At 47.7% G+C, this 26,080-nt stretch overlaps 1 protein-coding gene across 4 annotated transcripts in view; it reads right to left on the bottom strand.

Annotated features, from left to right (window-relative positions):
- LOC126532090 (disintegrin and metalloproteinase domain-containing protein 10-like) overlaps positions 1-26,080 on the bottom strand; it is a 40,975-nt gene that overhangs the window by 12,618 nt on the left and 2,277 nt on the right. The window contains exons 3-11 of one of the 4 annotated variants that reach the window (XM_055071013.1): positions 24,670-24,945; positions 24,052-24,225; positions 22,764-22,956; positions 17,257-17,426; positions 13,906-14,086; positions 10,875-11,031; positions 3,950-4,048; positions 2,326-2,519; positions 347-549 (exon numbers count right to left, since the gene is read on the bottom strand). In XM_055071013.1, coding sequence (XP_054926988.1) covers positions 347-549; positions 2,326-2,519; positions 3,950-4,048; positions 10,875-11,031; positions 13,906-14,086; positions 17,257-17,426; positions 22,764-22,956; positions 24,052-24,225; positions 24,670-24,945 — 1,647 coding nt within the window. Of the gene's footprint in view, positions 1-346; positions 550-2,325; positions 2,520-3,949; positions 4,049-10,874; positions 11,032-13,905; positions 14,087-17,256; positions 17,427-22,763; positions 22,957-24,051; positions 24,226-24,669; positions 24,946-26,080 lie in introns of those variants that run through there. The other 3 variants (XM_055071014.2, XM_055071016.1, XM_055071015.2) reach the window with 3 other exon arrangements.

Here is a 26,080-nt window from a genome sequence, read left to right as displayed (position 1 = left end):
GAGTGTCCCCGTTAAATTCTATGGCAGTCGAGCAAGGTAGCAAGGCGTCATGAATCAAAGTGAACCGGCCTTGTGCTATCTAGGTGGCGTTGGCCAAGTACCTCAACGCACTCGCTTGCCTGCGAGGAGTTAACAACTCGAAGGATCACTCAGTGGCGTTCAACTGGGCATTAATGCGTCCGCATTCGCCACTCGAAAGAAGTGCTTAGGTGTCCTCGGATTTTGTTCTAAACAGTGTATTCAGGTCTGGCGCTACGTTCGCTTGTGAGCACGCTAAGCTTGAGTGCAGGTCTCTGCATGTGTTGTCTACCAGGGTGTGTCACTTCCGAAGCAGAGCTCTGCCCACCTTGATTAGCTCGCGCACCCGGTTTGGCACGAGCAGCTGTTGAAGGCGTGTCAGCGGCCCATTCTCGTCCACAATACGGCACCGGTGGAACACGTCGCAGTAGCCGCGGTTCTGGTTGCACGCGGCACCGGCCTCCCTCCTTTTGCCACATAGCGACAGCAGGGCGGGTTCCTTGCACGTGTCTAGGCATGGGCCGTCTGTGCCTGCGAAGTTCGCCAGCGTTGATTCAGTGACACAGGACTTCATGAAAGAAAACCTGCTGGATTGTTGATCCGGCCTAGTTGCTACAGGCGTCCACTGTTCTGTCTGCAGCGCTTGAGCAGTGCGCCGCCAAGAAAAGCGATGAATACGCTTGCGTTACTGCTATCTTTAACAGACAGTGCTTTCGAGACGCATCAGTCAGACTGACGCTGCAGTAACACGGTAGTCAGCCAGTTTTCTTTAGCGTTGCAGCTGCTGCGGAGACTATTTCTTCGTCTAGCAACCCGTCCCTCAAGCGCTCGAAACGGGGGTGTATGTGCGGATGTAAAAGTCAAAACTGTCCAAAACAAGAGAGAAAGAGGGTAAACTAACAAACAGGCGCTGGCTTGCAATTGACGCTTACTTCATGCGCATGCACTGAAAAGAACGGGAAACAAAATAAAAAGAAAGTTATAAACAACGAGGCTACAAACAATTAAACGTATCATGTCCCGCTACGCAAGTCTAATCCATGGAAAACTTGTTTCAGCTGCGTGTAATGTGCGCAGAGGTGCTCACGCTAGAATTTGTAGGCACATCAACCGGTTTCCAACAAAGACAAACCTCAATCAAAGCAACAAGATTCTCCGATAACGAAATCGATAAAGAATCTGTATACTTGCGCGATTTCCGTACCTTACTCTTCGGTGAATTAGTTCTTGTCTATCTCGCATTTAGTGTAGTTCACGTTCTGTATCTTGCTCGTTGAACTGGTAATACGATTCGTACGCCAATCATGACGTTCGCCTCTTGAGTTTGCTTACAGCGCTTCGAAACGATAGAGACTAGCACGCATGCGCAAAGATATCTCGCCCGGCCTTATTGTCGTATACTTAGTCGCATAGACTGCGCACTCTTTTGCTTAGGTATAGTTTAGCTCCCATCTTAATCTATGTTCACACCTCCATCCTTTCGCGCCATTGAACAAATTTACGGATTATAACCTCCAGCTGTGCAACAGGTACAGAATCCACTATAATGTGCACACAATTTATAAATAGGCTACGGGGGGCTGTGGAAGAGAAAGAACAAGCACTATTTGCAAGTTCAATCGATTTGCTGCCCTGTAATAGATGAATAAGTGATGAGGGCAGATAACGAGCCTGCGCGCACAGGCAAACGTGCTACATAGTGACTATATAGATGCTCTCTGAAACTTGTCGAGAACTGGGACGACAGAAAACCTCCAGGTATATGCCGCCTCAGCAAAGTGTGCGAAGTGTGTGCCTCAAGGAAGTGTGCGGAAAGGTCTACGCGGCTCCGAAGTTGCAGTGCGACTGTCATCGATTACTTCTGATCTTGCGCTGTAGTTCCTGGCATGAAACGTCCCTTTTCTCATTGATTTAAAGCACTTAATTAAATATAGTCACACTAGCTACTGATTGAAGAACCTCTGATGGAACCTCTGATTCAAGAAAAAGTCATCGCGAATTTCAAGTAGCGAACGACGACAGGTGACGGAAGTGCTGTCCGTACTTTGTCTTTCTTAGAGGAGCTGCCATCCAACACACAAGTTCACTGTACTAGTGTAAACGACATCGCTGCGACCATTCATGTTTTTAAATAATTTCTAGACCAGTAGTCTTAAGCCTTAGCAGTTAAGATTTGCCGTACTTTTTATGCCGCACAAAAACGGTCATTTACACGATATGAGAGTTTTCCTATGGAAACACTGCCTCATAAATTTAGGTGGTGCCATTCCTACACCTCGGAAATCGGCTTCCACCGGCACCCTTTACCTATGCGCTTGCAGGACACGAGGCACATCTCCGCACCGCTGTGGGCACCAGTGCTCAATTGTTGGCAGTCCTCGTAGCCGAACTTCTCGCAAATGGAACCCTCGCAGCGACCTTTGCGACAGACCTGTGTGCCGTGGTTGCACTCCGTCAGGTTCGGCAGGGGCAGCGGTTCCGGGCAGTGGGCTCCCACGCTGGTGCACGCATGGCTTTGTCAAGGAACGAACCTCGAACGTATGTCAGAGCTGGCGAAAGTGCACGCCGTCTTGGAACGTGAAAAATGTATCACGCGCGTGCTTACGCGCACGACATCAGCGCCACACTGAAAACAAGAAGTGGCTCTTCCGGCTAGAAATCAAGCCTAGGTCTGGGGCTAGCACACGCTAACTCCACCATGAAGGTAATCTCCCATCTCATAAAACGCCACGCCGAAGGCCACGAAAAATAAACCATAAGAGGGATCGCTATGTACGTTATATCCTCGGGGTTAGGCACGTCACAGGGATCGGGAGCTTTTAAATACGTAAGCATTTCTATGTCGACTCACTGACGAAATCCGTCACTTACGAATGACGCATGATGCTCAGAAGCAGAGCGACTTACCCACCGGCCTAAACACCCACACTTGTAGAAGACGCATTTGAAGCGCATGGATGTGTTGTCAACGAGTTTTCTATGTTGTCGCTCAAAACAGACAGATAAGCAGTCAACGAGTTGATAAGGATGATAAGGAGTAATGAGGAGTTATGTCGGTCTGATCGCTGCTTATAAAAGTTCCACGTGGGTGGTTAAGGTGTCAAAGAGCGATAAGAGCTTGTAATGATCGGATCAAGTCCGATACGGTTGATCATGACCCTAATGGTTGATAAGGGTTGAATCATGTCCGATAATATTAATAAGGACAGATAAGGGTTGATAAGGGTAGGATTGATTCCGATAAAGTTGATAATCTATAAGAGTTGACTAAGTTCGGATTAAGTACAATAAGGTTAACAACTGATAAGGGTGATAAAGGTTGGATCGATTCTGATAAGGTTGATAACAACCGATAAGGCTCAATAAAGGCCGCATAATGATCGATAAGGTTGACATGGACAAGTAAGGGTTGATAAGGGTCAGAGTGATTCAGATAAGACTGATAACGACCGAGAAGGGTCGATAAGGGTCGGATCGAGTCCGATAAAGTTGATAACAATCGATAAAGGTTGATAAGGGTCGATAAGAGCTGAGTCGAGTCCGATCACGTTGTTAACGACCAATGAGTTTATACAGGTCGGATAAAGAGACATAACAGATTACAAGGTCAATAAAGCATATATTTATTAATAGTCTAGTGCTTCGTGAATTGTGAACATAGGTTGCGTCGTATGCGTGGGTATGAGCATGTGGTGCAACGCTTACGCATACTTAGACAACTCCAGTGGAGCACTATTCTATCATCAATGCCGCTATGTTTATATTCATAGGCAATATGCAAGTATTCGGTTTGCGTTATCCAATTTTTGCTTAATCAGAAAGCCCTACCAATTATTTCCAACTTCTGTCCTCCTCTTTACAATGCCTTTCATCTTTTCTTATTTTCGAGACTGAATTATGATGTGCTCAACAAGTTCTGCTCAAAGGATATTCACAGAAAGACTCATGCGTGCACTGGGTCACGTTTGCGCATCGATGATTCGTGTTGAGGAAGTGGCAGTCCTCCGTGCAGCAACTGCCAGAAGACGGGCTGCGCAGACAAATGACAATAATCAATAACGTGTAGAAAAGGGCGCAACATTTACTGTTAGCCGCAACCATGCAATTATTTCGATATCGGTCAGCTTATTCTTTAGTTATTACCGCACAGCTTACGTTTCGCTAATGAAAGCTAAGTCGTATTATTTGTATACTAGGAGAAAAATGGGTTCTACATATTCTTTCAAGAAGGTTTCCTTCCATAAGGAATTGTCAGACGCGAATTAAACACCAGTCGGTGTTTGCCCTAAGTACTCCCTAAACTACGCGCTTCCTATGTTTGTAGTTTGTACACTCTTTTACGCCTTGAGATACTGAATTAAACCAATCAATAAAACACTTACTCAGTTATGACGCGAAGGTTGATATTTTCAGAGTATATAAGCTTTTATTGGGGTCCTTAACCACCCTTGGGCGTGATGAAAAAAACACATTCCGCGGATAGCCTACGCTGCCGCGAACATCTCGACCAAATTTTCCAGTTGTGCGCGGCGCATGCAGCTCGCAAGTAGAGCGCAAGGTCACCTTGTTTTCAAACACGCTTTTCAAAAGAAGCCTTCTCTCTGTCTCTCTCTCTTACGGCTGCTACATTTCGTGATATAGCAGATTCCTATACGAGTCCTGCTGTTATCCGTTAGCTAACACCAATCAAGAAGGGTGTTTGGATCAGTGCGCTTCTTCCTACAGCTACTGTGTATACTTATTGACGCATATTAATAAACAGGCTGAAATAAGGAAAAATTAGCTTCTCGAATTTCGACAGGAATTAGTACGACTATCGTACTATCGACGACTACCTTCTGCTACCGATCGGCCGCGCCCGACGGCGTAGGTATGAAACTGTGGCCACACCGCTTGTGAGTGCCGCCGCCGTTGGGTCTCGCTAATTTCTATTATTTCTCGAACCACGCGAAACTTAAGGTCAGACCAGACGTACGCCTGTCAGCGTGTGCTCAATCCTGGCCGCTCCAGGCTGGATGCCTTGGAAGACTTCGCTTCGTATTGCGCAATTGCGAAAAAAAATTTCGCGATTTCGATGTGGCTGCTATCGTTCGTCAAGCTGGTGCAGGACAAAGCTGATCTGCACCAAACAGCACGGCTAGGCTGGGGCACATGAGCGCGAGCGCGCACTTCAGCCACGTAGTGCATATAGTCAGCCACTACAGCTGCATATAGTTGCGCGGTTGCGTCTGCAGGGATGCGCAGAAACCACGGCCGCCGAGGGGTGCCGCGACGAGTGCCATCGCTGAGCTCCTGCGGCTCACTGGATGTGGTCCGATTGGTACCTGTTGGTGAAGCGACTCAAGGCCCGAGCACCAACATCTGATGAACAGGTCGTCTGCGTCCCGTGTTGCACACCCTTGAGATGTGTTGCCATCATGGTCGAAGCCCGTTTCAGCTGGAAGCTCTGACGAACAGGTAGTCTGCTTCCCGTGTTGCACACCCTTGAGGTTTGTCGCCATCATGGTCGAAGATCGTTTCAGTTCGAAGCTCTGTCGAACAGGTCGTCTGCTTCCCGTGTTGCACACCCTTGAGGTGTGTCACCATCATGGTCGAAGCTCGTTTCAGTTCGAAGCTCTGACGAACAGGTCGTCTGCTTCCCGTGTTCCACCCCCTCGAGGTGTGTCGCCATCATGGTCGAAGCTCTGACGAACAGGTCGTCTGCTTCCCGTGTTGCACACCCTTGAGGTGTGTCGCCATCATGGTCGAAGCTCGTTTAAGTCGGAAGCTCTGACGAACAGGTCGTCTGCGTCCCGTGTTGCACATCCTTGAGGTGTGTCGCGATCATGGTCGAAGCTAGTTTCAGTTCGAAGCTCGCGCCAGCAAGCTTTAGCTCAGTGACTCCTATCTAAACAGATGGGAAAAGAGAAGTCGTTTTTCTCGGCAACCGCCGCACCAAATTTGATAATGCTTGTTACATTTGGAAGAAAAAGGTGAAGTCTAGTGACTGTTGGTAGCGAATTTTTTATTAAGGCAGTCGACTGTTCTATAAACACTGCTGAAAATCGCACATTTTCAGGAAATGACACCGTCAAGTTTACAACTATGTAAATCAGCAATGAAGAATCATATAACAAATCTGTAAGCGCATCTCATATTAGATCTAAAGTGAACAAAATGGATATATTATACATGGATCTCAAATAGACCGCTAATATGTTAGTAGGATTCTTGCGAAACTATTTTAAACAATGTAACACATTTACGTAACATATAAATTGATAAGCAAGATTTGTCCGCTTTGAATGCTCTAACGGATGCAGTTTACCCAACTGCGATGTCTGTTCTTGCTATAGAGTTACGAATCTATAATATCCGTGCTACTGTGTTTTCTTCGAACTTACCAATTTTTGAAAAGTCATTTAAAACCTACCTTCAATCAAAATCGCGCTTCAAAACTCACTAGCATTTACCTTCTCTCTCAAATGCAACAAATTTCATCAAAATCAGCCTAGTGGTTTTCTCAAAGAAGCGTTTCTGCGTTTACATGTATTTGAATAAGTAGCCCGAGCTAAAGCTTCTTCTGAATCTTGGACACACAATTGAGAAAGAGGCCATGAAACGTGGAAATCAAGTACACGGTAATTTAAAGTGTAAACAGAGAGCCAGGCGTCATCAAAAAGAAAGTGAGAGTAACAGAGACAGTGGTTTGGATGCAATTGCATCCAAATCACTGTCTCTGTTAATCACAGAATGGAAACAACAAAAAAAACGACCATGGAAATTTACAAAAATCGGAAGAAAAATTACGAGCGAAAATTTAACGATAGCACAAAGGCAGCGCCTTGCTATTTGAGGCTCGAGCTGGCTGCCAAGGACAAAACCATACCGAAGCAAATACTCGCAACAAGATGAGGCATGTGTATGCTGCAGGAAAAATCCGGGGCATCCTAATGGAATACGAAAGTAGTCACCAGGTGAGACCCGCAGATAACGTACACCTTCTAGAAGCACTTGAATTTATAGTGAACGGAAGCATCAACCTTCAGCAGTCGAGCTAAACAAGAGACGTTTGGAGCATTAATGAAAAAAAAAAACAGGGATGAGATTGATACAACCTGATCAGTTACAGGCGTAGGTAACGTTATAAGGTAGATAGAGAAGTTTTGAAGAAGAGAAGAACATTTAAGGAGATGCATACAAAAAAGAAAAGTAGCAGCTTCGCCCGGAAAACGAAGAATCGATTGCGATAGCTAATTACTAAACCGCTATAAGAAGTAAGAATAGTTGTTTTATCTGCCGTATAAACATTCGAGACTTTCCAATAGTGAATCGAATTCTGTCCTATTGGATTCGGTCTTCGAATCCAAGTCACTCTTCGAAAATGCGAATATTTTTCAAATGTTTTTCTAATAATTCAAAATATCTACTGTGCTACATCGCGCGGCATTCATGTCAGGCCGTGCTGGCAGGCCACGACGGAGCGGCGCATGCGAGACGATAAGCACACACTTTCAGGCCAAACTCCAAGTGCTTTATTTCGCACGCGCCCCCTTTCTCGAGCTCAGAGGGCACCACTGGTCATTTGATATGTGGCGACCACTACACGCCCAATTAAACATAAAATTGGAGCAAAAGTACGGTAAATTGTCACCCAGGCGGGCATATTATAGACAAATAACATGACAACTTGCGTAGTGGAGCAAGCTACGTCGTTTAGGCAGCCCATCACCTTATACGCATTACAGTGATCGTTTGCACCTTGATCAGAGCCCTGTGCATGCGAACAAGCTACTCGTTTGTTCCTAATGCTCAATTTGTGCGTTTAATAAACAACGCTTCATAACATTCTCTGTAACGACAGAATATTGCTAACTTTAGGAATACTAGGATATGAACAACACTTTATATTAATTGTGATAAGAGCGGTTCATTATTCGAGAACTATTCGATATTCGATTCGATTCTGGTACAATTCGATTCGTATTCGATTCGGTCTCATGAAAGCGGCTGAACCCATCTCGTCGATGACTGTCCACCATAAAGCGCTTAGCATTGCACCAGTATAGCGATTAAACGTATTGCCACCATCGAACGAGTTATGCACGAGGCGTGTTCCTCTTTCCGGCTTGCCTAAGAACACTGGGCGCCATCTAGCGCCGCCACTACGAAGCCTCACTGTGGCTTCCGAAATGCATGGCGCACCGGTGTGTGCGAACGCTCAGAAACGCACCAAGCGGCAACCGGGCTCGTCTTTCGCGCCTTTCTGGACACGCTGCGCCATCTAGTGGCGCTGCTGAGAACTCCGCACGTGGCCTCTGAGACCAGAAGCGTGGCGCACCAGTGCCTGCGAACGCCGAGAATCGTTTCCTCGCTTGCCGCACGCTCCGTGGCACATACTCGGCGGCCCAAGTTGGCGAGAGGTTCTCTGAAGCGCGGCACATACCCCGTGCATTCATGGCGTGGCTCGATAAAGCGTTGGCGTGAAAGGCGCTCAGTGAAAAGCGGCACATAAGCAGTGCACTTCTGGTGCAGCCTGCTAAGAAGTAGGGTTGCTGTTCTTGAGGAACCCTTATGACTTGCGCTCGATTCCACTCAGCATCGGATAAATTTAAAAGATCTTTCTCGTCATTGTGCGGCGGCACGTTCCCCTGTGGCACATATTCAGTGACCCAAGTTGGCATCAAAGAGGTTCATTGAAGACCAGCACAGGCCGTGCGGCACATGCCCAGTGCTCCAAGTCGGCTTCAGTTTCTTCGAACAGCGGTACCTACCCAATCCTGCGTCTACAGTGACCCATGTTGGCGTGAAAGAGGTTGAAGAGCGGTACGTATGTAAACAATGCCACATACTTAGTGACCCAAGTTGGTCTGATGGTTGGTTTCGAACCCTGTTACCTCAGCACAGCGGTTCGATGCGTTACCCATTTCACCACTGAATACCCGGAGAACCAGGTAGGCGGAAAAGTGGTTAGGTATAAACATACATGCATAGATAGATGGCCCCCGGAAAGTGCGTGAAGTACCCAAAGAGCGCCCTAACCTAATGCCTTGAAATCACTATTGGAACATCCCTAAAATTAACAAGAATTGTGCCACGTGTGCACAGGCAAACGTGAACACATCTCGCTAAACGCTGGCGTGATGAAGTGCGGCAGCAGCAGCGAGCGAATCGACCTTCGTGCTGCCTCTCCCTTGAACTCGAACTAACCAACGAGAACACAGCGCATACGAAAATATCAGCCCTCGGCGTATCCAGACTCTGTACTTATCGCAGATTGTTTTCAATATAAGACCCGCGCGGCCGCGCTCAGCCGCGCCATACGCAGCCGCCGCCGGAGTAGAACGACCTAAAGCCCCTACTCGGTGCCTTGCGCGCGATTAAATACGGCGCGCTTCCTCCCCGCCTTCTTTCTTTGTGCGTACGAGACCGAGCCACCATCCTCGGCTCATCCTCGCACGCTTTCTTTCGCACCCACAGCATACAGCGCTCAGCCACGATGTTATCGCACTTCGAATGCATGCATACGAAACATCCCTAGGGTTGAGGATTGGGCAAGTTTCTCTTGCGTTCAAAACTGGTACAGTGCCGAGCCGGGCCGAAGAAGCAGCACAGCGCTGTCGTTCCAGTTTCAGAATACGGAAAATCACGGCGACGCTGACGGCGGAAATGCGCCTATAGGGCCCATGTAATTGCTATCGGAATAAGGTGCTGGAATGAAAAGCAAGTATAGCATACCTGATTAACCCAAGCAGGCAAGGTGACTATTTGTCACCACTCCGTTTTAAAGGGGCGCCAATAAAACATCATCATCATTATGTCGTTACGCTAGGAATCCTTTCAACGCGATTCCGCAGTGGGGCACCCATCGATTAACCGATGTGCGTGCTGTCAACGTACTCCCACGAGCGAACATGAAGATTAAGTTTGTTAGACCCAAGAAAATTGTGTGATTTTCGTAGAGATAAGTGCCAAAGTAAATGTGCTACTCATGTCACTCTGCGAAAACAGCAAGACGTAGCTATGTAAGTACACTGTAGCGCAGCAAAGGCATGCGACACCGTGAACTCAACCGCACGCTGAGGGATAGCCTCTGAATTTGACGGGTTGTAGGCGCAGAAATCGAAAGTAATGATGTCTATGTGAACATCCATAATCAAATTTTAACTTCGCGCCACGGCGCCGTTCAGTAGGTGCAGCGTTGTAGGCACCACCCCGCTCCGCCGTAGCCCTCGCAGTGCAAGGGATTGAAGGGGCCGACCGGGAGCATATCGAGGGGGATCACAGCCAATATTTGATTGCCGATATCTGCGCGCTCCTGCTGAATGCACTGAAGTACTGTTTGCGGAACGGCATTTCTGAAATAGCTTGCTTTAACTTCAAATGCATTTCTGGATAAACAGTGGTTCAAGACCCCTGCAATAAATTCTACGAATGCGGTACAAATTACTGTAAACTATTCTGTTTTTCATCGTCTGTGCTAACCGTCTGTGAAAAGTGTACAGTTACTTCAGTGCCTATAGTCTTCCCATACGCAATTTCTACGCCGTGTCTATACGATCGAACCTCCTTGAAACAATTACGGTTATAGATCGAACATAAAGATTTCGAATACAACGAAGTGAGTCTAAAATATGGTTGACCAAGCTTCACGTAATCGACTTCCCTGCTGTTACAACAGACCCTCGTTATCTCTCCTCCCCCTCCCTCTCTTGCCCGTCCCGTAAAACGAGAGAAAAAGAACTTCGCTTTAAAATCTCCAATGCCCATTTCTGCGCGTGATATCCTGTCTTTTGTTCTTGACTTCACCGGGCACTGACAGTTCACGGTGTATACATGTATAAGCGGCATCGCGTGTAGAGCGGGCTTTGACGCACCTGCACAACATGTTCGGGCGTAGCGTGCATCCTGGTGCGCCCACTGAGTTCTTGCGCGCGTAGCAGCACTGGTCGCGGCAGTCGCGCTCCTCGTAGCCACAGTCGCACTCCTCTTTGTCCTCACGCACGTTGTTACCGCAGAAGGAGTCCTGGTGAGCTGAGAGGACACGACGAGCAAGCTACGCAGAAGAACTCGTAAAAGTACGCCGTGACGATACACAGGGTGACCTATCTATCATGTATCGCGGTTTTAAATAAAAGACGCGGCATTCCACTCAGAGGTAACCAAGTGCAGATAGTTCACAGATGAGTGGAGCAGCCGCCAGTAATATGTTTATAGATGCCATTCAATTTATCAATTCATTGCAATTAGCTAATCTTTACAATTACTGCTCTGAATGGCGCGCTGTCAATGAAGAATCTGTACAAAATTGAAAGAAAGTTATTAATTGGCATGTTTTCAGCCAGGTACTTTTTGTCCGCGTATTTCTCCCGGATGGTAAAGAAAGTCCGCCAAAAATGCAACACATCATATGACTAACAAACCGCCCCCATCAAAAAGCAGCGCGCCCAAACACTATTTACAGGAATTAGTGAGCGCCCTCTTTCCACAAAGCATCAAGCACCCGTTATCGGCCCTCTTTGCTTATCAACACCCAGGCGCCGTGCTGTGGCGGGCGGGGCGCGCCAGATAAAGCTCCAGCTCTGCAACTTACTGCTATGGAGCTTGTTTTAGGGCACTGCTTCTTTATGCGGGTGAACGGTGTTACGACTTTGCACCGGTGCCACCACTATTACGACTTTGAGGTGGTCCCGTAGCGCTCGTCACCCGTTTCGTGACAGAGCGTTGGTAGCGAAGACTCCGAGTCAGGCGTCGGTGAGAATAACAAAAGGGACTTTATACACTATATACAGGTCATTATACAGGAGATGCTGGGGCCGAGAGCTCACAGCAAACGCGACTGTTCCCGCACGGCGACGTCCGGCGAAAACGCGTGACACATCTCACTCCAGTCGAGAGCGGCACTGGCTCCCGGTGGGTCGGCGGATCCGGTTTTTTTTCAGGCGGCCGCGTCGCGGCTTTATAATCCCCGAGCACCATTGTCACTCAAACGGCCCAATACAAAGCCAGCACTCGACGGTCGTCCGAGAGGTCCAACCAGCGACCGTGCTCGCCACCCCGTTCAAAGTTGACGGGCGCGGTGACCTCCAGGCAAGGAGAGGTACGGCGCCGGGCTGTCTGGCACTTGGCGACACGTTTGAACACGTTGCCCGCCGATGCTTCTCCGCAGGACACCACTGCCTGACGGCTCAGCATCTTGACTTGTCAAGGGAGAATTAGGGCGCTGTGCCTTTCGGCGCAGCCCCGGGTTTGTCCAAAGGGCGCTCGCAGGATAAATTCTGCATCTTGCAGATTCGGAATCCGGGCTTGTGGTAATGGCACAACAACGGTTAGACACGTGATGCTTCTCATTTTTCGCCGGCTTTCTTTACCAACCGGGAAAAATAAATGGGCCAGAAGTGCATGGCTGAAAACACGCCAGTTTCTTTTTTACTTTTTTTGAATTTCTCACAAATTCTTCATTGACATCACGCAATTCAGAGCATTATACTAAACAAATCAACTAATTGCAAGTAATTGGTTAAATGAATTGCATCAACAAAAAGATTACTGGTGGCTGCTCCACTCGACTGTGAACAACATGCACTTGGTTATCATCGTGTAGAATGGTATGTCTTTATTTAAAAAAAAACGCGATGCATGGTAGCTATAGGCCACCCGGTATGTGAAACACTGGGCAGGACTTTCTATAAGGCAGCCTGTTACCACCTTCTGCATCAGTACGCGCGCGCCTTTACCTGCGTATGTAGATATGCTGTAATCTGCGACCACATCGCTGTCTACGTGCCTTTTATCTATAAGCCTTTTAACCTGCTTCCGTAACGTTTACTCTTACTCTGTATACATATCCCCCTTAGACAACGCGGAAATATCATGCTAAAGACAATATATGTATGCTTGCTTTACTGAACTTGTGATGTTTCTTTCTATCTTACACTATTAATATATTTTCTCGTTATCATGTGCACAAGGGTAAACGTCACCACTGTGAGGTGCGTGTCTAAAACATCCATCCTTTAATCTCATTTCAGCAACACATTGTCCGGAGACAAATATTTAGAAAGCAAAACTCTGTGTGGAATTCTACCGAGTTAACCCACTCACACTGTGTTTGTTTGTAGATCATTGGCATGTGCGCTGAAGGTACGCAAGATTTGCCGTAGATCCGGCTCTTTTTTTTTTTCTAGAATTCCAGAGCGTCTCTCACAGTTGGAAAGGAATTGGCTGCCAAGCATTCGCGGATGCAATCTAACCTTCGTTCGCACTGCGAACGTTAGGCAGGCGGCTGTGGCGCAGGTGACAGCCGTCTGCGGAAGCGTCCAGCGTACGACGCTGCTGCCACGTCGACCAAAAGCCGAGTGATAGGCAACCGTCATTTGTATACCTGGGGCACAGCGACAGGTAATGACATGCATGAAAGCACATCACTGGCACCCGAGCATGTGCAGCCGTGTCCCAAAATATACACACTCGATCGCCCCCCGCCCCACACACACACGTTCGTGCACGCGTGTGTATGTGCTTTTTTTTTCCTTTTCTTTCATTCGAGAATTACTTTTATTTGACTTTCTTCTATCATTCACACCACAGCAGCAAGCCCGTGTCTACATCCGCTACATTTACCGGAACGCGATAAATTTGAGTCGTGTCGGGTTGTCGGGCCGAAAACCGGTCGTCGGATTCATCTAAATGCTAGCGGGTAGGGCCGACCGAATGTCGAGGCGAGTTCAGTGGACCCGCCGGCAACGGGTGGGCTGACCCACCGAATCCGCTGCACAATATGCGTGTAAACGAGATCGGGTCGGGCTGGATGAGCTCGACTTCTGACTGCACCCGATAGCGCCTCATTCATGTATAAACGAAACTATACGTGTTATGCGGATGAGCGTTGAGGAAGCTAGAACGTACCAAGGAAGCAGTTCTCCCTGTCTCCCTTGTTTTCGATGATGGAACGCACCAGCTGCCCCATGCTATGCCTGCTGCACGTGGAGAACCGCCTGTTGTTCGGTTCCAGCCCAGTGGTGGCCCGCGGAAACATTATGTAGTTGCCCAAGGGCCTGCCAGGGCTGCATTCCGGCGTTACGTCGTGCTGAGCGTGTCAAAGAATCCCAAAACTAGACTTAAGATGTTGCAGTTTATAACCAGTGATGACGTCAAAAGAGCCATCATTTTAAGACACAGGAAAATTTCATTCGATCATTCACTCATTCATTCACTTAATTATTCACTTACACTGGTACAACATTTCGCACACAACACAACCGATGTTTGTGTAATGAATACAACTATTTGTGCAACAGCTCATATGAAAAAGAAAAAAAATTGCATACACCGCTGTGTTTAGAATGTAGGAACATGGTGCGCACACCAACACGCCTGCAGCAGGATAAGTGAACTTGCACTGGGGCATATACGTACCGTCTATAATTTAAACAATGCTTTAATGCAGTTCTAAAAGTTTAGAAATGCTGGACACGAGAATAGGCAATTTTGTCAATTTACACTAAGATAACAAATTCCGTCACCTCGTAGTTCGCAGAAAAACGAAGGATTTACCATATCCCTAACGAAACGAACAAGATCAAACGATTCCCCTATCGCTGGTAAACAGTGATCTTTGTCCAATTTGAGATAACATCCATCCCTCTTTGTCCATTATACGGCGAACAGCTCTTAAGAGTTCGTTACACGGTCGTCGAGTTCCCGGCGCTGCGTAACTGACGTCACAGCCTTCTGGATCCAGCCAGTGCTCGAATTTCGGGAGAGCACGGGAGATGGTATAATATTAGATAACAATAACCTGCGAAAATAATTTTTTACTCCTATTGCCATCAGTTTTCCCAGTAACAGGACTCTGACGCTCAATTTCGCCGAAACCTCAGCACGCTTAACGACGTAAAAGGGGACAGTGCCGAGTCGTGTGCCCACGTTATAAAAGCATTTTGAATGTCCAAATGCTGTCGGGAATCAACGACTCTCCGTTCAAGTCCCAACAGACTCTATGGTTTTAATGTGGCGAAAAGTGGAAACATTACCGCGCACTTTCGACACCACTCTCCCCTAGAAGCGTGACGTAACGACTCTATGTGAACTTGGTGCTTCTAGACGTTAGTGGGCCACATTCTCAGATAATTAAAGACATAGCTTCTATACCAAAGATGTGTCTGGGCTGGATGGCTCTCTGTTCAAGTCCTGGCAGATTATCTATACCCACACTATAAGGATTCGATGCGGAGCAGTAACACAAGTATTGCGCAATTTTCACACCGCAGCCCCCTGCGTGATGTAACATCTCTGGGCTACCTTCTCGGTGTTGCTGAGTCACTTGCTCCGTTAATAAAATACTACAGAAATTCTGAGAAATGTCAACTAATGCGTCAGTGTTCTTTGGCTCGGCAGTTACTTCGCTTTTGCTTACTTACTTTTCCTAGCTTATGCATGTCTACCCATCGCTTTTCCGGTGCTAAAGAAAGGAAATCCGTGTACTGAATAGTGTGGAGATGAGTTGCTTGGAAGCTGCATGGCCCCTTTAAAGCGGCCGTATCAACAGAGCCGTAACACTGTCACAACCGGCTTCACTAAAGCTACGTTTCCTTTTTTTTTCATGTTATTGCGATAGCAACTATACGGGCACTCTAGGCCCATTTCTGCCGTCGCCATCGCCCCGATGTTTCGTATAACGTCCAAGGGTGATAAAATCGTCGCCGCGCGCCGTATGCTGTATGTGCGAGTGAAAGCGTTCGAAGGTATGCCGACGATGGTGGCTCAATTTGGCGTGCGCAAAGGTCGAAAGCGGGGAGAAAGCGCGCTGTCTTCCGTCGCGCGCAAGGCGCCGAGGGTAGGGTAAAGAGGGGGGAGGGCATTTTACTCCGGTGGCTCCTGCGCATGGCTCGGGCGCGCACGGCCACACGGGCCCTAACTTGAAAGCGATCTGCGATGAATAGAGAGTCTAGAGTCACCGATGGCTCATAGCTCCATGCGCGCTGTGTTCTCGCCGTTTAGTATGCGTTGAAGCGAGAGGCCGCACGAAGGTCAATTCGCTTGCCGCTGCTGCCGCTCTTCCTTGCCCTGTGTCAGCGCTGATCGAGTGTGATGTGTTTATGTTTGTCTATGCATGCGTGACGCCATGCTTGTTATTTTTGTTAGTAAGCGAATGTTTACGTTCATACGTCCGATAAAGCTACTATCCTCACTTCGTATAACTGTCTCCTAGTTTGCTATCGCAATCGATGCTTCGCGTTTCGGGTGAAACTGCAACTGTTCTCTCTTTTTTTCCTTTGTGGTACAACCTTGACGCGGCGACGGCGACGTCACCAGTTTTGTTTTAACGCCACCAATTACTTATTACTATAATTAAATTATTATCACATGTACCAATCAGTTACTATTATATTTGTACTCAGCAGCCACCACATCAGGCTCCTCTGCATAACCACTCTTAATGCGGAAAAGTAAGCTTTCAAGGCGGCCTGAAAAGTTTGCCTCTACTTCGTCGGGATTTTTCGTGGCGTGCTCACCCAAACTACGGCAGCTGGTAACATAATTATGTTTTGTCGCATATTCGATTTACAATCCGATGATATCATGTCTGGAGGTTGTGTGTAACTCGTACTTTATGCATATTCTAATGCGATCTACTTTTAAACATTACTTCAGTTCAATGAGGCACTTGCACTAGGCAGACGGCCTAGAAGGATGAGGGTGTATGCTGCTCTTCCGCACACGTGCAAGCACGCGTTTCGTACGTCGCTTGTAGTGGTAGTGCTTGTGTAACAGTGTAACATCGTCTAACGTCAGTTGGAGTAGTGGTACTCGCCTAACGTCCGCACCAGCTTCGCTGTACATCCATTTTCACAGAGTAGAATGAAAGCGGATCCTTTTCTTTTTCAATTGTTCCTTATCGCTTATAATGCTACCAATGACCAACATTTACACTATTATAAAAATTAGACGTCTGAACTTCTCAAATTACGCATTTCATGCGGATTCAAGGCTTCTCGCGTGACTGACAGATTCTGCTGGGGTACTGGCCAAAGAATACTGAAGCATTCAAATGGAATATTCAAAAGCTGTTGGGACTCAATGACCCTCTTTTCATCATTCCCAGATTCCAGAAACGGTTCAGTGCACTAATTGGACTATTGTACAATTTTGCCACCACGATGGCCTAAGGATGATGCGCACGACTCCGAGCATGCTTGCTCGTATTTCGTTGGGTGCAAGGGCGCTGCTCCCTGGAGGCAGAGGATGTGTACTCGCCGGTGATCCGTAGCTGTGTCCGATCTCGTGGGCAAATGTGACCTCGCTGATAGAGGGAACCACGGATCCGCCGTGCAACAGGAAGGTGATGACGCCCGTATTGAGCGCCAGGCGCTTCCGGCCCTCGCGCGTGGTCACCGTGCGAAACTTCTCGCACGCGCCACCGGGTTCTGCGTGCATGTGAAAAACCATGTATGGACACGTTACGGTGCGCTCGTGAAAACCTCTAAGCGCCATAGAGTTGCCTACAACTGTTACTACTGGGAACTCTGGCCCTGTGATCGTGCATCTGCCGCGAGCGTAATGGATTCGTCTGAAGTATGTACGGATTCATCCGAAGTTCGTATACTTGAGGCTTCAAGCGTTTTTTAAGTTCGTTCTGCGGCTTGACGTGCGTGAGCCAGAATCTGATTATGAGGCACGCCGTAGAGGGGTACTCCTTATTAAGTTAGACTACCTGGGGTTCTCTGACGTGCACCCAATGCGCGGTACACGAGCGTTCTTGCGTTCCGCCCCCATCGGAATGCGGTGTTGGATACGGACCCTTTTCCTGGCATCACTCAGTTCCCCGACCACATCCAATCGCCGCCGCATTCCAACTATGGTGCGCCGAGGCGCGTCTACCACGTTACCCGACCCGTCATACAGGTTGGTGACCCCCACCTCATGCGCCGCACGTCGAGCTATTGTCTCCCCCTCTTCTTGACTCTTCCCGAAAGTGCAACGGGAGGCTGGCACAGTTCCAGGTAGTTGATCTTGGTCCCGAGCAAAGCTGTTTTGCGGCTCTGGAAGGTCGTTCGAGATAAGCCCGTCTACTTCAGCTGAGCGCTTCCAGGCGAGGCGGCGACGCCGGAGGCAAGTCAACCCTCGGACAATGGAGCCCTTGGAGCGTCCCCATTGGCCGAATGTGACGGCACTGTCACGGGCGGCTACCATTGGAATAAAATGACGGCACCTGAGCTGGCTCGACTATTGGCAGAAAATGACGTGACCCCGAGAGACCGAATGGGTTAAAAGCGAGAGACAGGGAGAAGAGTTCTTTTTCATTCTTCTTGCCACGGGCCGCAGCGTCCGATTTGCTGCCGGCCGTCGATGACTTCATGACTGTTCATTACTTTGTGTTATTACTGTAAATAATGTAAATAAACCTTCAGTTCTCAAAACCCTCCTCAACGTCAGCCAACTCCCGCATTCAACGGCAAGATCTAATAGCGGTCACCGAAGGCCGGGATCGAATCCGTTATCTCTTCCTCTTTAAACGCTCTTGTTACACTTATTACTACACGTATTTCTGACATTTTTCACTGAACAATCTTTCTAAACAAAGCGAGGCAATTAGTCCGTGCGCAAATTCCATAATTATTGTCATTGTTGCGTTTTAGAAGCATATGTTGTTGAAAATGAACTATTTGCAAATTCACAAGGCCAGCTGAAACCAGGATAAAGTTAAGGCCAATCCATGGTTCGTATGCTGGCTGAACCTTCATACTTGCAGCTGCTGTAAACGTTAGCGCCATAGATGTCTCTGATAATTTTTGTAGGAAATTCTGTGCTTGGCGTACGGACTCTGAGGTCACGCCAGAGGTGCGTCGGTGCGATCTGTTAGGTAAGGCCGACAACCCTACATGCGACGACTGTAACTGCGAAGAAACAATTGCGCATATTCCTTGTGAATACTCTTGTTTCAGTGCACCTAGAAGAGCACTTTCAAGCGCATTAGTCAGTCTGCACAACCGCCCTTTTGTTGGAAACGATAATACTCGGACCCGATAATCCTCGGACATCCGATAATCCTCGAACATACGATAATCCTCGGTCATTCCAATCGTTTACTTTTTTTCGGCTTGCGTATCTTTCTAGCTTCTTTATTTCTGTTTACCTCTCATCCCAGCACAAGGTAGCCAGCCGGTCTACAAAAGCTAACCTCCCTGCCTTTCTCTCTGTCAATCTTGGTTATCTTACAAACTTGGCGTCGACATTGAGGCTGAGTATGTTTCTAGGCCCGTGACCGTCGCACAGTGCGCCTACGGTCAAAAGCACTTGTCCTGTTCAGATGAGCTCTGATCATAGTTAACTCTCATTAATGCAAGATTGACTCCCCTGTCGTTGAGTGTTTGCCAGAATATTTTTTTCGTTTTTCCCATATTTAGCATCACTAAAAACAAACAGTAACGAAAATGAGCTAAAACATGCACAAGCTACATCTGTAAACGTGGCTAACAAATTTATACTTATCCTAAAGTTTCCTGGATGTGTATTATCTAGACGAATTTAAACTACACGGCTCTATTCCGAACAACACCTCAGCTGCGTGGGCGAGATCGGCTATTTCAAGTGAAGTACACTCCTAATCGTCCAACTAGTTCGGAAATTCAATGGATATACGTCACTGCTGTTATAAATTCAAGACAAAGAAGTGAACCCGTTACATGGCGACATACCGACGCCGCAGGCAAGCACGGAGACGTGCACTTTTCAGCGTTTTTTTTTTTCGCACGCCTGGCGCACATTATTCGAAATTGAAGAACAGGGCAAATTATCTGCTTCTAAGATGTATGAAATGAAATTCAAACGTCAATATTTCAGCCAGATTGTATTTATCAGGCGCTAGCTTGGCATGCACAAACGCAGACACGGTGCCGTAGAGGGATAAGGTCTCTTCGACTGCAATTTCTGCAACTCTTCTGCTCAACGCCGTTCACAGCCACACGCGTTCACGTATTGAGAGTGCAACACATCTCCTGCGTTCACCGTGCGGCTTGTAAACCGAAGAGAAAAATGTAGCGGAAACGTACTTCGCTACGCGTTTAACTGCGACTTTTGTAATTGACATGCTCATAATTACCGATATACACTACAGTATAGCTTTCTACGGCTCGTTTCTAAGGCAATACCGCATTCACTAGAGGCGCTTTTGTCCCGCTTTGAACTATTGAACACATGGCTGAGTGGTAGCGTCTCCGTCTCACACTCCGCCCAGCCCACCTCATTCACATTCCTCATTCCCACCCAGCCCATCTTGCAAGTAGTTTTTATTTATGAATTGCCTTCCGGAATTTTTCGCTCACGGTTGACGCCGCCGACGCCGACACCGACGACACCGGCTTTTCTGCGACACGAGATCATTAACGCTGTCGCGTTAAAACTGCAGCGACGGACGAGGTCTGTTGTCTGCGGCGGGAGGATAAGGCCTTTGGACAAATATGCGCTTTACATGTAGAGGCAACGATATGGCCTTTTGGCTATCGCAATATTTTTAGCGTGGTTGTACTACGCGGTGGCAACGAAGGTGTGGTGGAGGGTGCTTTTTTTCTTTTTTTTTTCATCAAAAGCACGTCCCCGGAGAAAGCCGCCCGAACAAAGCACGTTTGAAGCCCTAATAAAGATAGGAGAGCCGGATGCTCGGCTTGTTGGTACATATTGCTTGAAAAATGACAAAACCAAGCCTTCGAAGACGCGTACAAAAGAGGTACGCAATTGCTCTCCTCTTATGTGCGCGTCTTCGAAGGCTGTGTTTTGTGGTTTTCAAGCCAATAGACGTGGCCTGAGAACCATTCAGGCATCGAACTAACTTGCATAACATACCTTACTCTCTTAAGCTGGCTAAAGGGATTGTTGCATTGCCACTGTGGAAGATATTTACGTCCGCTCACACCGAATCAACGCTGCGCCATGTTGTCTGCATTCAAAAGTCTGCCCGACAGCTGCGTTTTCAAAGCCGCGAGTGCAGGAACACCATGGACTCGTGCTGAGCAGGTTCTCACATGAAGTCAAATCGAAGCGCGCGTTGCAGGGGACGCGCGCTGCACTGTCAAATCGAAGCCGAAAGCGCTGTACTCCCTGAATTAGTTTAGGAAAAAGTGTAGGCAAGTAGGAAATGCATGCAGAAGATGTCAATTTGTCGTGCCGGATTGCCCAGAGCTGTTAGATAAGCTGCGTCTGTCAACGCTTATTGGCTGAAAGCAACGCATCGCTAATCCCGAGCAGTCCAGAACGACAAATTGAGACCTGCAGCTTCTGAACTAACTAGACGCTTTCGGATCCATTTTCTTTTGCTAGTTTAACACTTCGATCAAACCCATTTGTTTCATCCTCGACACATTGAAAACATACGGCACCAACACAAATTAGCGATATTAAATTTCCCTGTAAGTTTTGTGACATCCGCCAATAGGAATTCCATCTATGAAACCTACTTGAAGTGCGGAAAAAATATCGACTTTTCGTGGGTAGCTGTGCCAATGAAACAACAGAAATTTGCCCAGTGAACGCCATTTCTCTCAAAACAACGAAATAACATAATCTATAATGCATGACCACGTACTCGTTGGCGTCGCAACAAGCTGGATAACGTCTGCATTGCAACTCCATTGCGCACTTAAGGAATGTTATTTAACAATGCAAACCCGCCGGAAAGTAATGCGCGTGCTTGAAGCAGTGAAAAGCACATTTGGTTGAAGGGGGAGTGATTGATTAAAGTCTGGGGTTTAACCTTCTGAAACTGCCCTGTGGGTTTCGAGGGACGCCATAGTGGACGCCTCCGGATTAATATCGACCACCTGGGGTAGTTTAATGTGCTCTCAATACATTTGCAGTAGACGGGCGCTTTTGCATTACGCCCGCATCGGAATGAGGCCGCGGCGATCCGCATCGAACCCACGACCTCGTATTCAGCAGTGCTACGTCATATCCACCGCGCTACTATAGCGGGTCGGGGCGTGATGGCTGGCTCGGTTATTTTCTAAACTTTGCCTGCGTCAACCGCTACTTCCGCTCAGGTGACGCTGCCTCTCACTGAATAAGCTCATTTCGCTATCGTGCGAACTGGCCGGCTGACTTAAATGTTTTTGTTCCCATCTCAATAACGAATACGCCATTTATGTCTTATCACATTTCTTAACTTGAAATTCTGGCCATGTGTCGACATGAGCGGGCACAATGAAGAGAGAAAGAAATTCACCCCGACTTTGAGTCAAACCTGGCTGCGCCTCGCAACCGAAGAGAGTCCTATTGCACCTCGGAAAGCGTTGCGTTAATCGACATATAGAAACAAACGACATCGCCTCCGATACCTCCGTCGCGGCGCGTTGCTGCTCGCTGGAGATCTCGGAGGCCCGTTCCTTCATTTAAGCTGTGCAACGCTTGCTAGACGACACATTGAGCGAGTGAAGGCTTAGGTGAGCAGGCAGGATGCCTGCTCACCTAAGTTATAAGCCTGTGTCTCAAAACCTGGATAATTCGATAGTCCCCCTCTCGAGGAAATACAGTGTATGCTCAGTGGTACTACGCTTACGGGAACTTTTTTTTGCCTGCTTCCAGGCTAGTTATTCGCTGCAATGAGCCCGTAAGCAAGAACATCACAACAAATCCGAGAGATTGTCATTTCTTTAAGGAAGTGTACTTAGCCTGGCGATTATAAGATCACCGTAACGATATCGACAGCTAAACACAGACAGGCGGAAAAATGCGCCTCAAGGTTTGACCGAGACGGACGTCGCAGCGCTTACCGTTTGGAATGCCAATGTAGGCGAGACCCAAAGTACCTTCTCCCAGGTCACGATTGGTCCAGACGTATGACAGGCAGAAATCATCGTGGTCTATATAGGAGAATAGGTGCAACATCAAGGTTGCGTCCAAGTCATTGCGGCAGAACGGGTTCCTGTGGGCCATGTAATCCTCGCACGTTCTGGTGTCGTTGATCTGCGCCCAGGGTCGTCAGCTCACATATCGGTATGATCAGTCAACTGTGCTGGCCATATGTATTGCCGGTGATGCTAACGAATAACCGCGCAAGAAGTCCTAAAGGTTGATAAAGATTCGTAGAAGTGAGGCAACTTGGTTTATCTGCAATACGTTGCAATGCTGTCATTTGGACCCAGGACACTACGCCAATTTGCCTGATTCGATTGTTTTAGGAACAAAAATATCTCAATTGTCTCTAGCAACGAACATCACTGTACAAGTATACACTACTGACCAAATTTAATTACGTGCATCATTAGCAGCGCAACGAATGTAAGACAGCCAATGTGTAGATGTGTCAATGTATACATATATAAGTCAACTCCAGGTTTCTTTAGCACAGGATGAATTAGCATACTTGAATCATGTGCAACCACAAGTGTGTTATGTATCGATAATCTTACAGTAAGTTTTGTCCTTCTTGAGACTGTTTTCTTTTTGTTTTTTTGCCGCATTCAACTGTCTTTATATATTCAAAACGTGTCTTCGTTAAAATTAGTTGAAAGATTGTGTCCTCTCCTCTTCTCCGGGTCCATTCTTTGCGCTGCTGCATAATGCACATCACTTTCCCCTGCACCTGGACATGTCCTCGAGTGCTCGTCTAGTTTACATTGCGTGTATTGCGATTATAGAGATAAATTGGGATAGTTGGCGTTTGTTCCTATTGTAACGCGCCGAGTACTACTGACAATCACGAACGGACACAACAGACAAGGATCGCAGCTCACCAACTACCAACTCCGAGTACTCGCAAACTATGAGTCAAAGCGTAAACAACTTAATTGGTAATTTGTACTCCGTCGTCCTTGTATGGTTGCGAGAGAATTAAAAAGCAGTCGAAGGCCGCGCAGAATGGTGCGGGACAAACGTTTACACAATCTAGATAATGGTGCGGTTTCGAATTCATGCATGCACTATAGGGGGAACTCAATATCTCTGTGAGGTGCTTGCACTGGACCTAATTAGACTCATGATGAACGCATAAAGTGTGGTAAGCGCATATGAAAGTTTATCGGCGTTGCGAAAGAGCGGAGCACGTCGTGGCCGACTCACTCTCAGATCCTGAAGCACAAAGCGCAGGCCGATGATGCCTTCGAAGTCGGTGGTGGAGTAGATGATATTGGTGGATGTGATATGCGAGCTCACCAGGGCGGTGATTCGTTCGCGGGCTGTCTTGTCATCTACGTTATCGGCAAAGAACTCGTACAGCAGGTGGTCCACCACAATCTGCAAGGAAGTCGTGTCGGTGCAGAGTTTATACCTTTTAACCGGCGTGTTATCGCTCGTACAGTCGGATGTGAACGTCGGGCACCGCGACATCGCTGCGTAATAAAGCGAGTGTATAACGAAATGACCCTATGAATTTTGTCCTTTTCTTGCTTTAAACTACATTTTCTGTACTAGAGAAGAAGCGGCGCAGAGCAGCCCGATTTTTGTTAATTGTGACCATATAAAGCCAACAGACATTGAAGCCACTGAAAGCATCGAAGAAATTAGCTGTGGTTGAAATTGAAATGCAGAAATTAAAGAAAGGAAAATGAACGTGGACGAAAAGGTAACGTGTCACCTGTGGGAGCCGAACCCCCAACCTCCGCATTACGCGTGCGTCCAAATATGCGAAAACTCGCCTAGCAACGCACGTCGCTAACCTACGACACTGGCACAGCCCACCTGCATGTGGCATACGCGCCGGTTTTCGTCGAGGCGTGGCTGCCCACTCCGATTTTGACCACTGCGGTTCCTCGGCTCATACGTCCCGGGAGGAGGGTCGGCGTAGTCGGGCGACCTGCGCACTCGGCGATGACTGCCGCTTCTCCGCCAGTGCCTCGTAGAAGCACTCCGACTCCGCTGTGTCTGCATTTGCGCCAGACAGCACACACAGACGTAACAAGACGCACGTAGGTGCACAAAGACGCAAAGCGTGACTGGCGATCTGTTAAAGAGACGCTAGAGAGGAGGAGAGACGAAACAAAAAAGAAATGCAAGAGAGTTAACCAGAACAAACAACCCGACTTCCTGCCCAACGCTGGGGGACGGGGGAGGGGGAGATAAAAACTCGCGCGGCTCCGTCCATCAAGGCGCATATGTCGCTGACCTATATTAACAGGGACGCTAAGCAGGAACGCAAGTCCGGGCCTGTACTATATTCGCGCACAACTTTCTGTGGCTCTGAAGGGAAACCTACGGGCGCGTGGCCGCTGCACATGTGTTCCTGCGCTAAGTAGTCCGGCAGCGTTGACGGCACTCTTGGGTTGCTCGGAACAGACGTTGAATCGACGCAGTTTCCATGTGCAACGGTTTCGCATTTGCCCAGACGCGGAAGTGAAAGGCCGCAAAATGAGGAAACTTTTACACTCAGTGGTGTGTTCCGTCAAATTTAACTTCTGCTAATAAGGCACCTGTGTTTTCTCTTCCCCTGCCTAACCCGACGTTAATTAAAACGCGGGACTCTATTCAGGAGCGCTCTCACTTGAGCGCGCTTTGCCTCCGCAGCTTTCCCTTCATTAGCCACAGAAAGTTGTCCGCTTGTATAGTAATTTAGCCTTCTGCAATATGATAAATGCCATTCTTACCGTGAGAGGGGGCTTAAGCAAGAAGATAGACGCAAGAACAAAAAAGGCAGGTGAGCGACGCTGCCTTGAAGTTCCCGCAACAGCTCGCCATGACGTCATAAATTTTGACGCAGCCTGCTCAAGCATAATAGGTGTTGTCGACAACCGACGTCTGTGTCGCGTTTCCAGCATAGACAATCTGCTTTGGTAGAGTTTTGATAGCGCGTCTGATATTTTCTGCAGCACGACAGCCGGCGATTAAATCTCATCTGAGATATATTAGTGTCCAAATTAGAAAGATATTCCAAGTGGAATATCGCCTATTCGCGTCTGATTCATAATATACGATGTTTTGTTTATGTACCAGTGACAGGCCTATTATTTTCCTTTTTATCTCTTGAGTTTGCGCTACTTCCTGTCAAGTTTCCTTCATAGCGGCACTTTCGGTCTTTACAGCTCAGTAATCCCACAATACAGTGATTGCTTACAGTGACGACTGTGAATACAATGTTTGCTTTTCTTTCGGAGCA

Source organism: Dermacentor andersoni, chromosome 5, assembly GCF_023375885.2.
Source record: "Dermacentor andersoni chromosome 5, qqDerAnde1_hic_scaffold, whole genome shotgun sequence".
In the NCBI taxonomy this organism is placed as follows: domain Eukaryota; kingdom Metazoa; phylum Arthropoda; class Arachnida; order Ixodida; family Ixodidae; genus Dermacentor; species Dermacentor andersoni.
The sequence above is the reverse complement of the archived record's forward strand: the minus strand, read 5'-3'. Positions and strand labels throughout refer to the sequence as shown.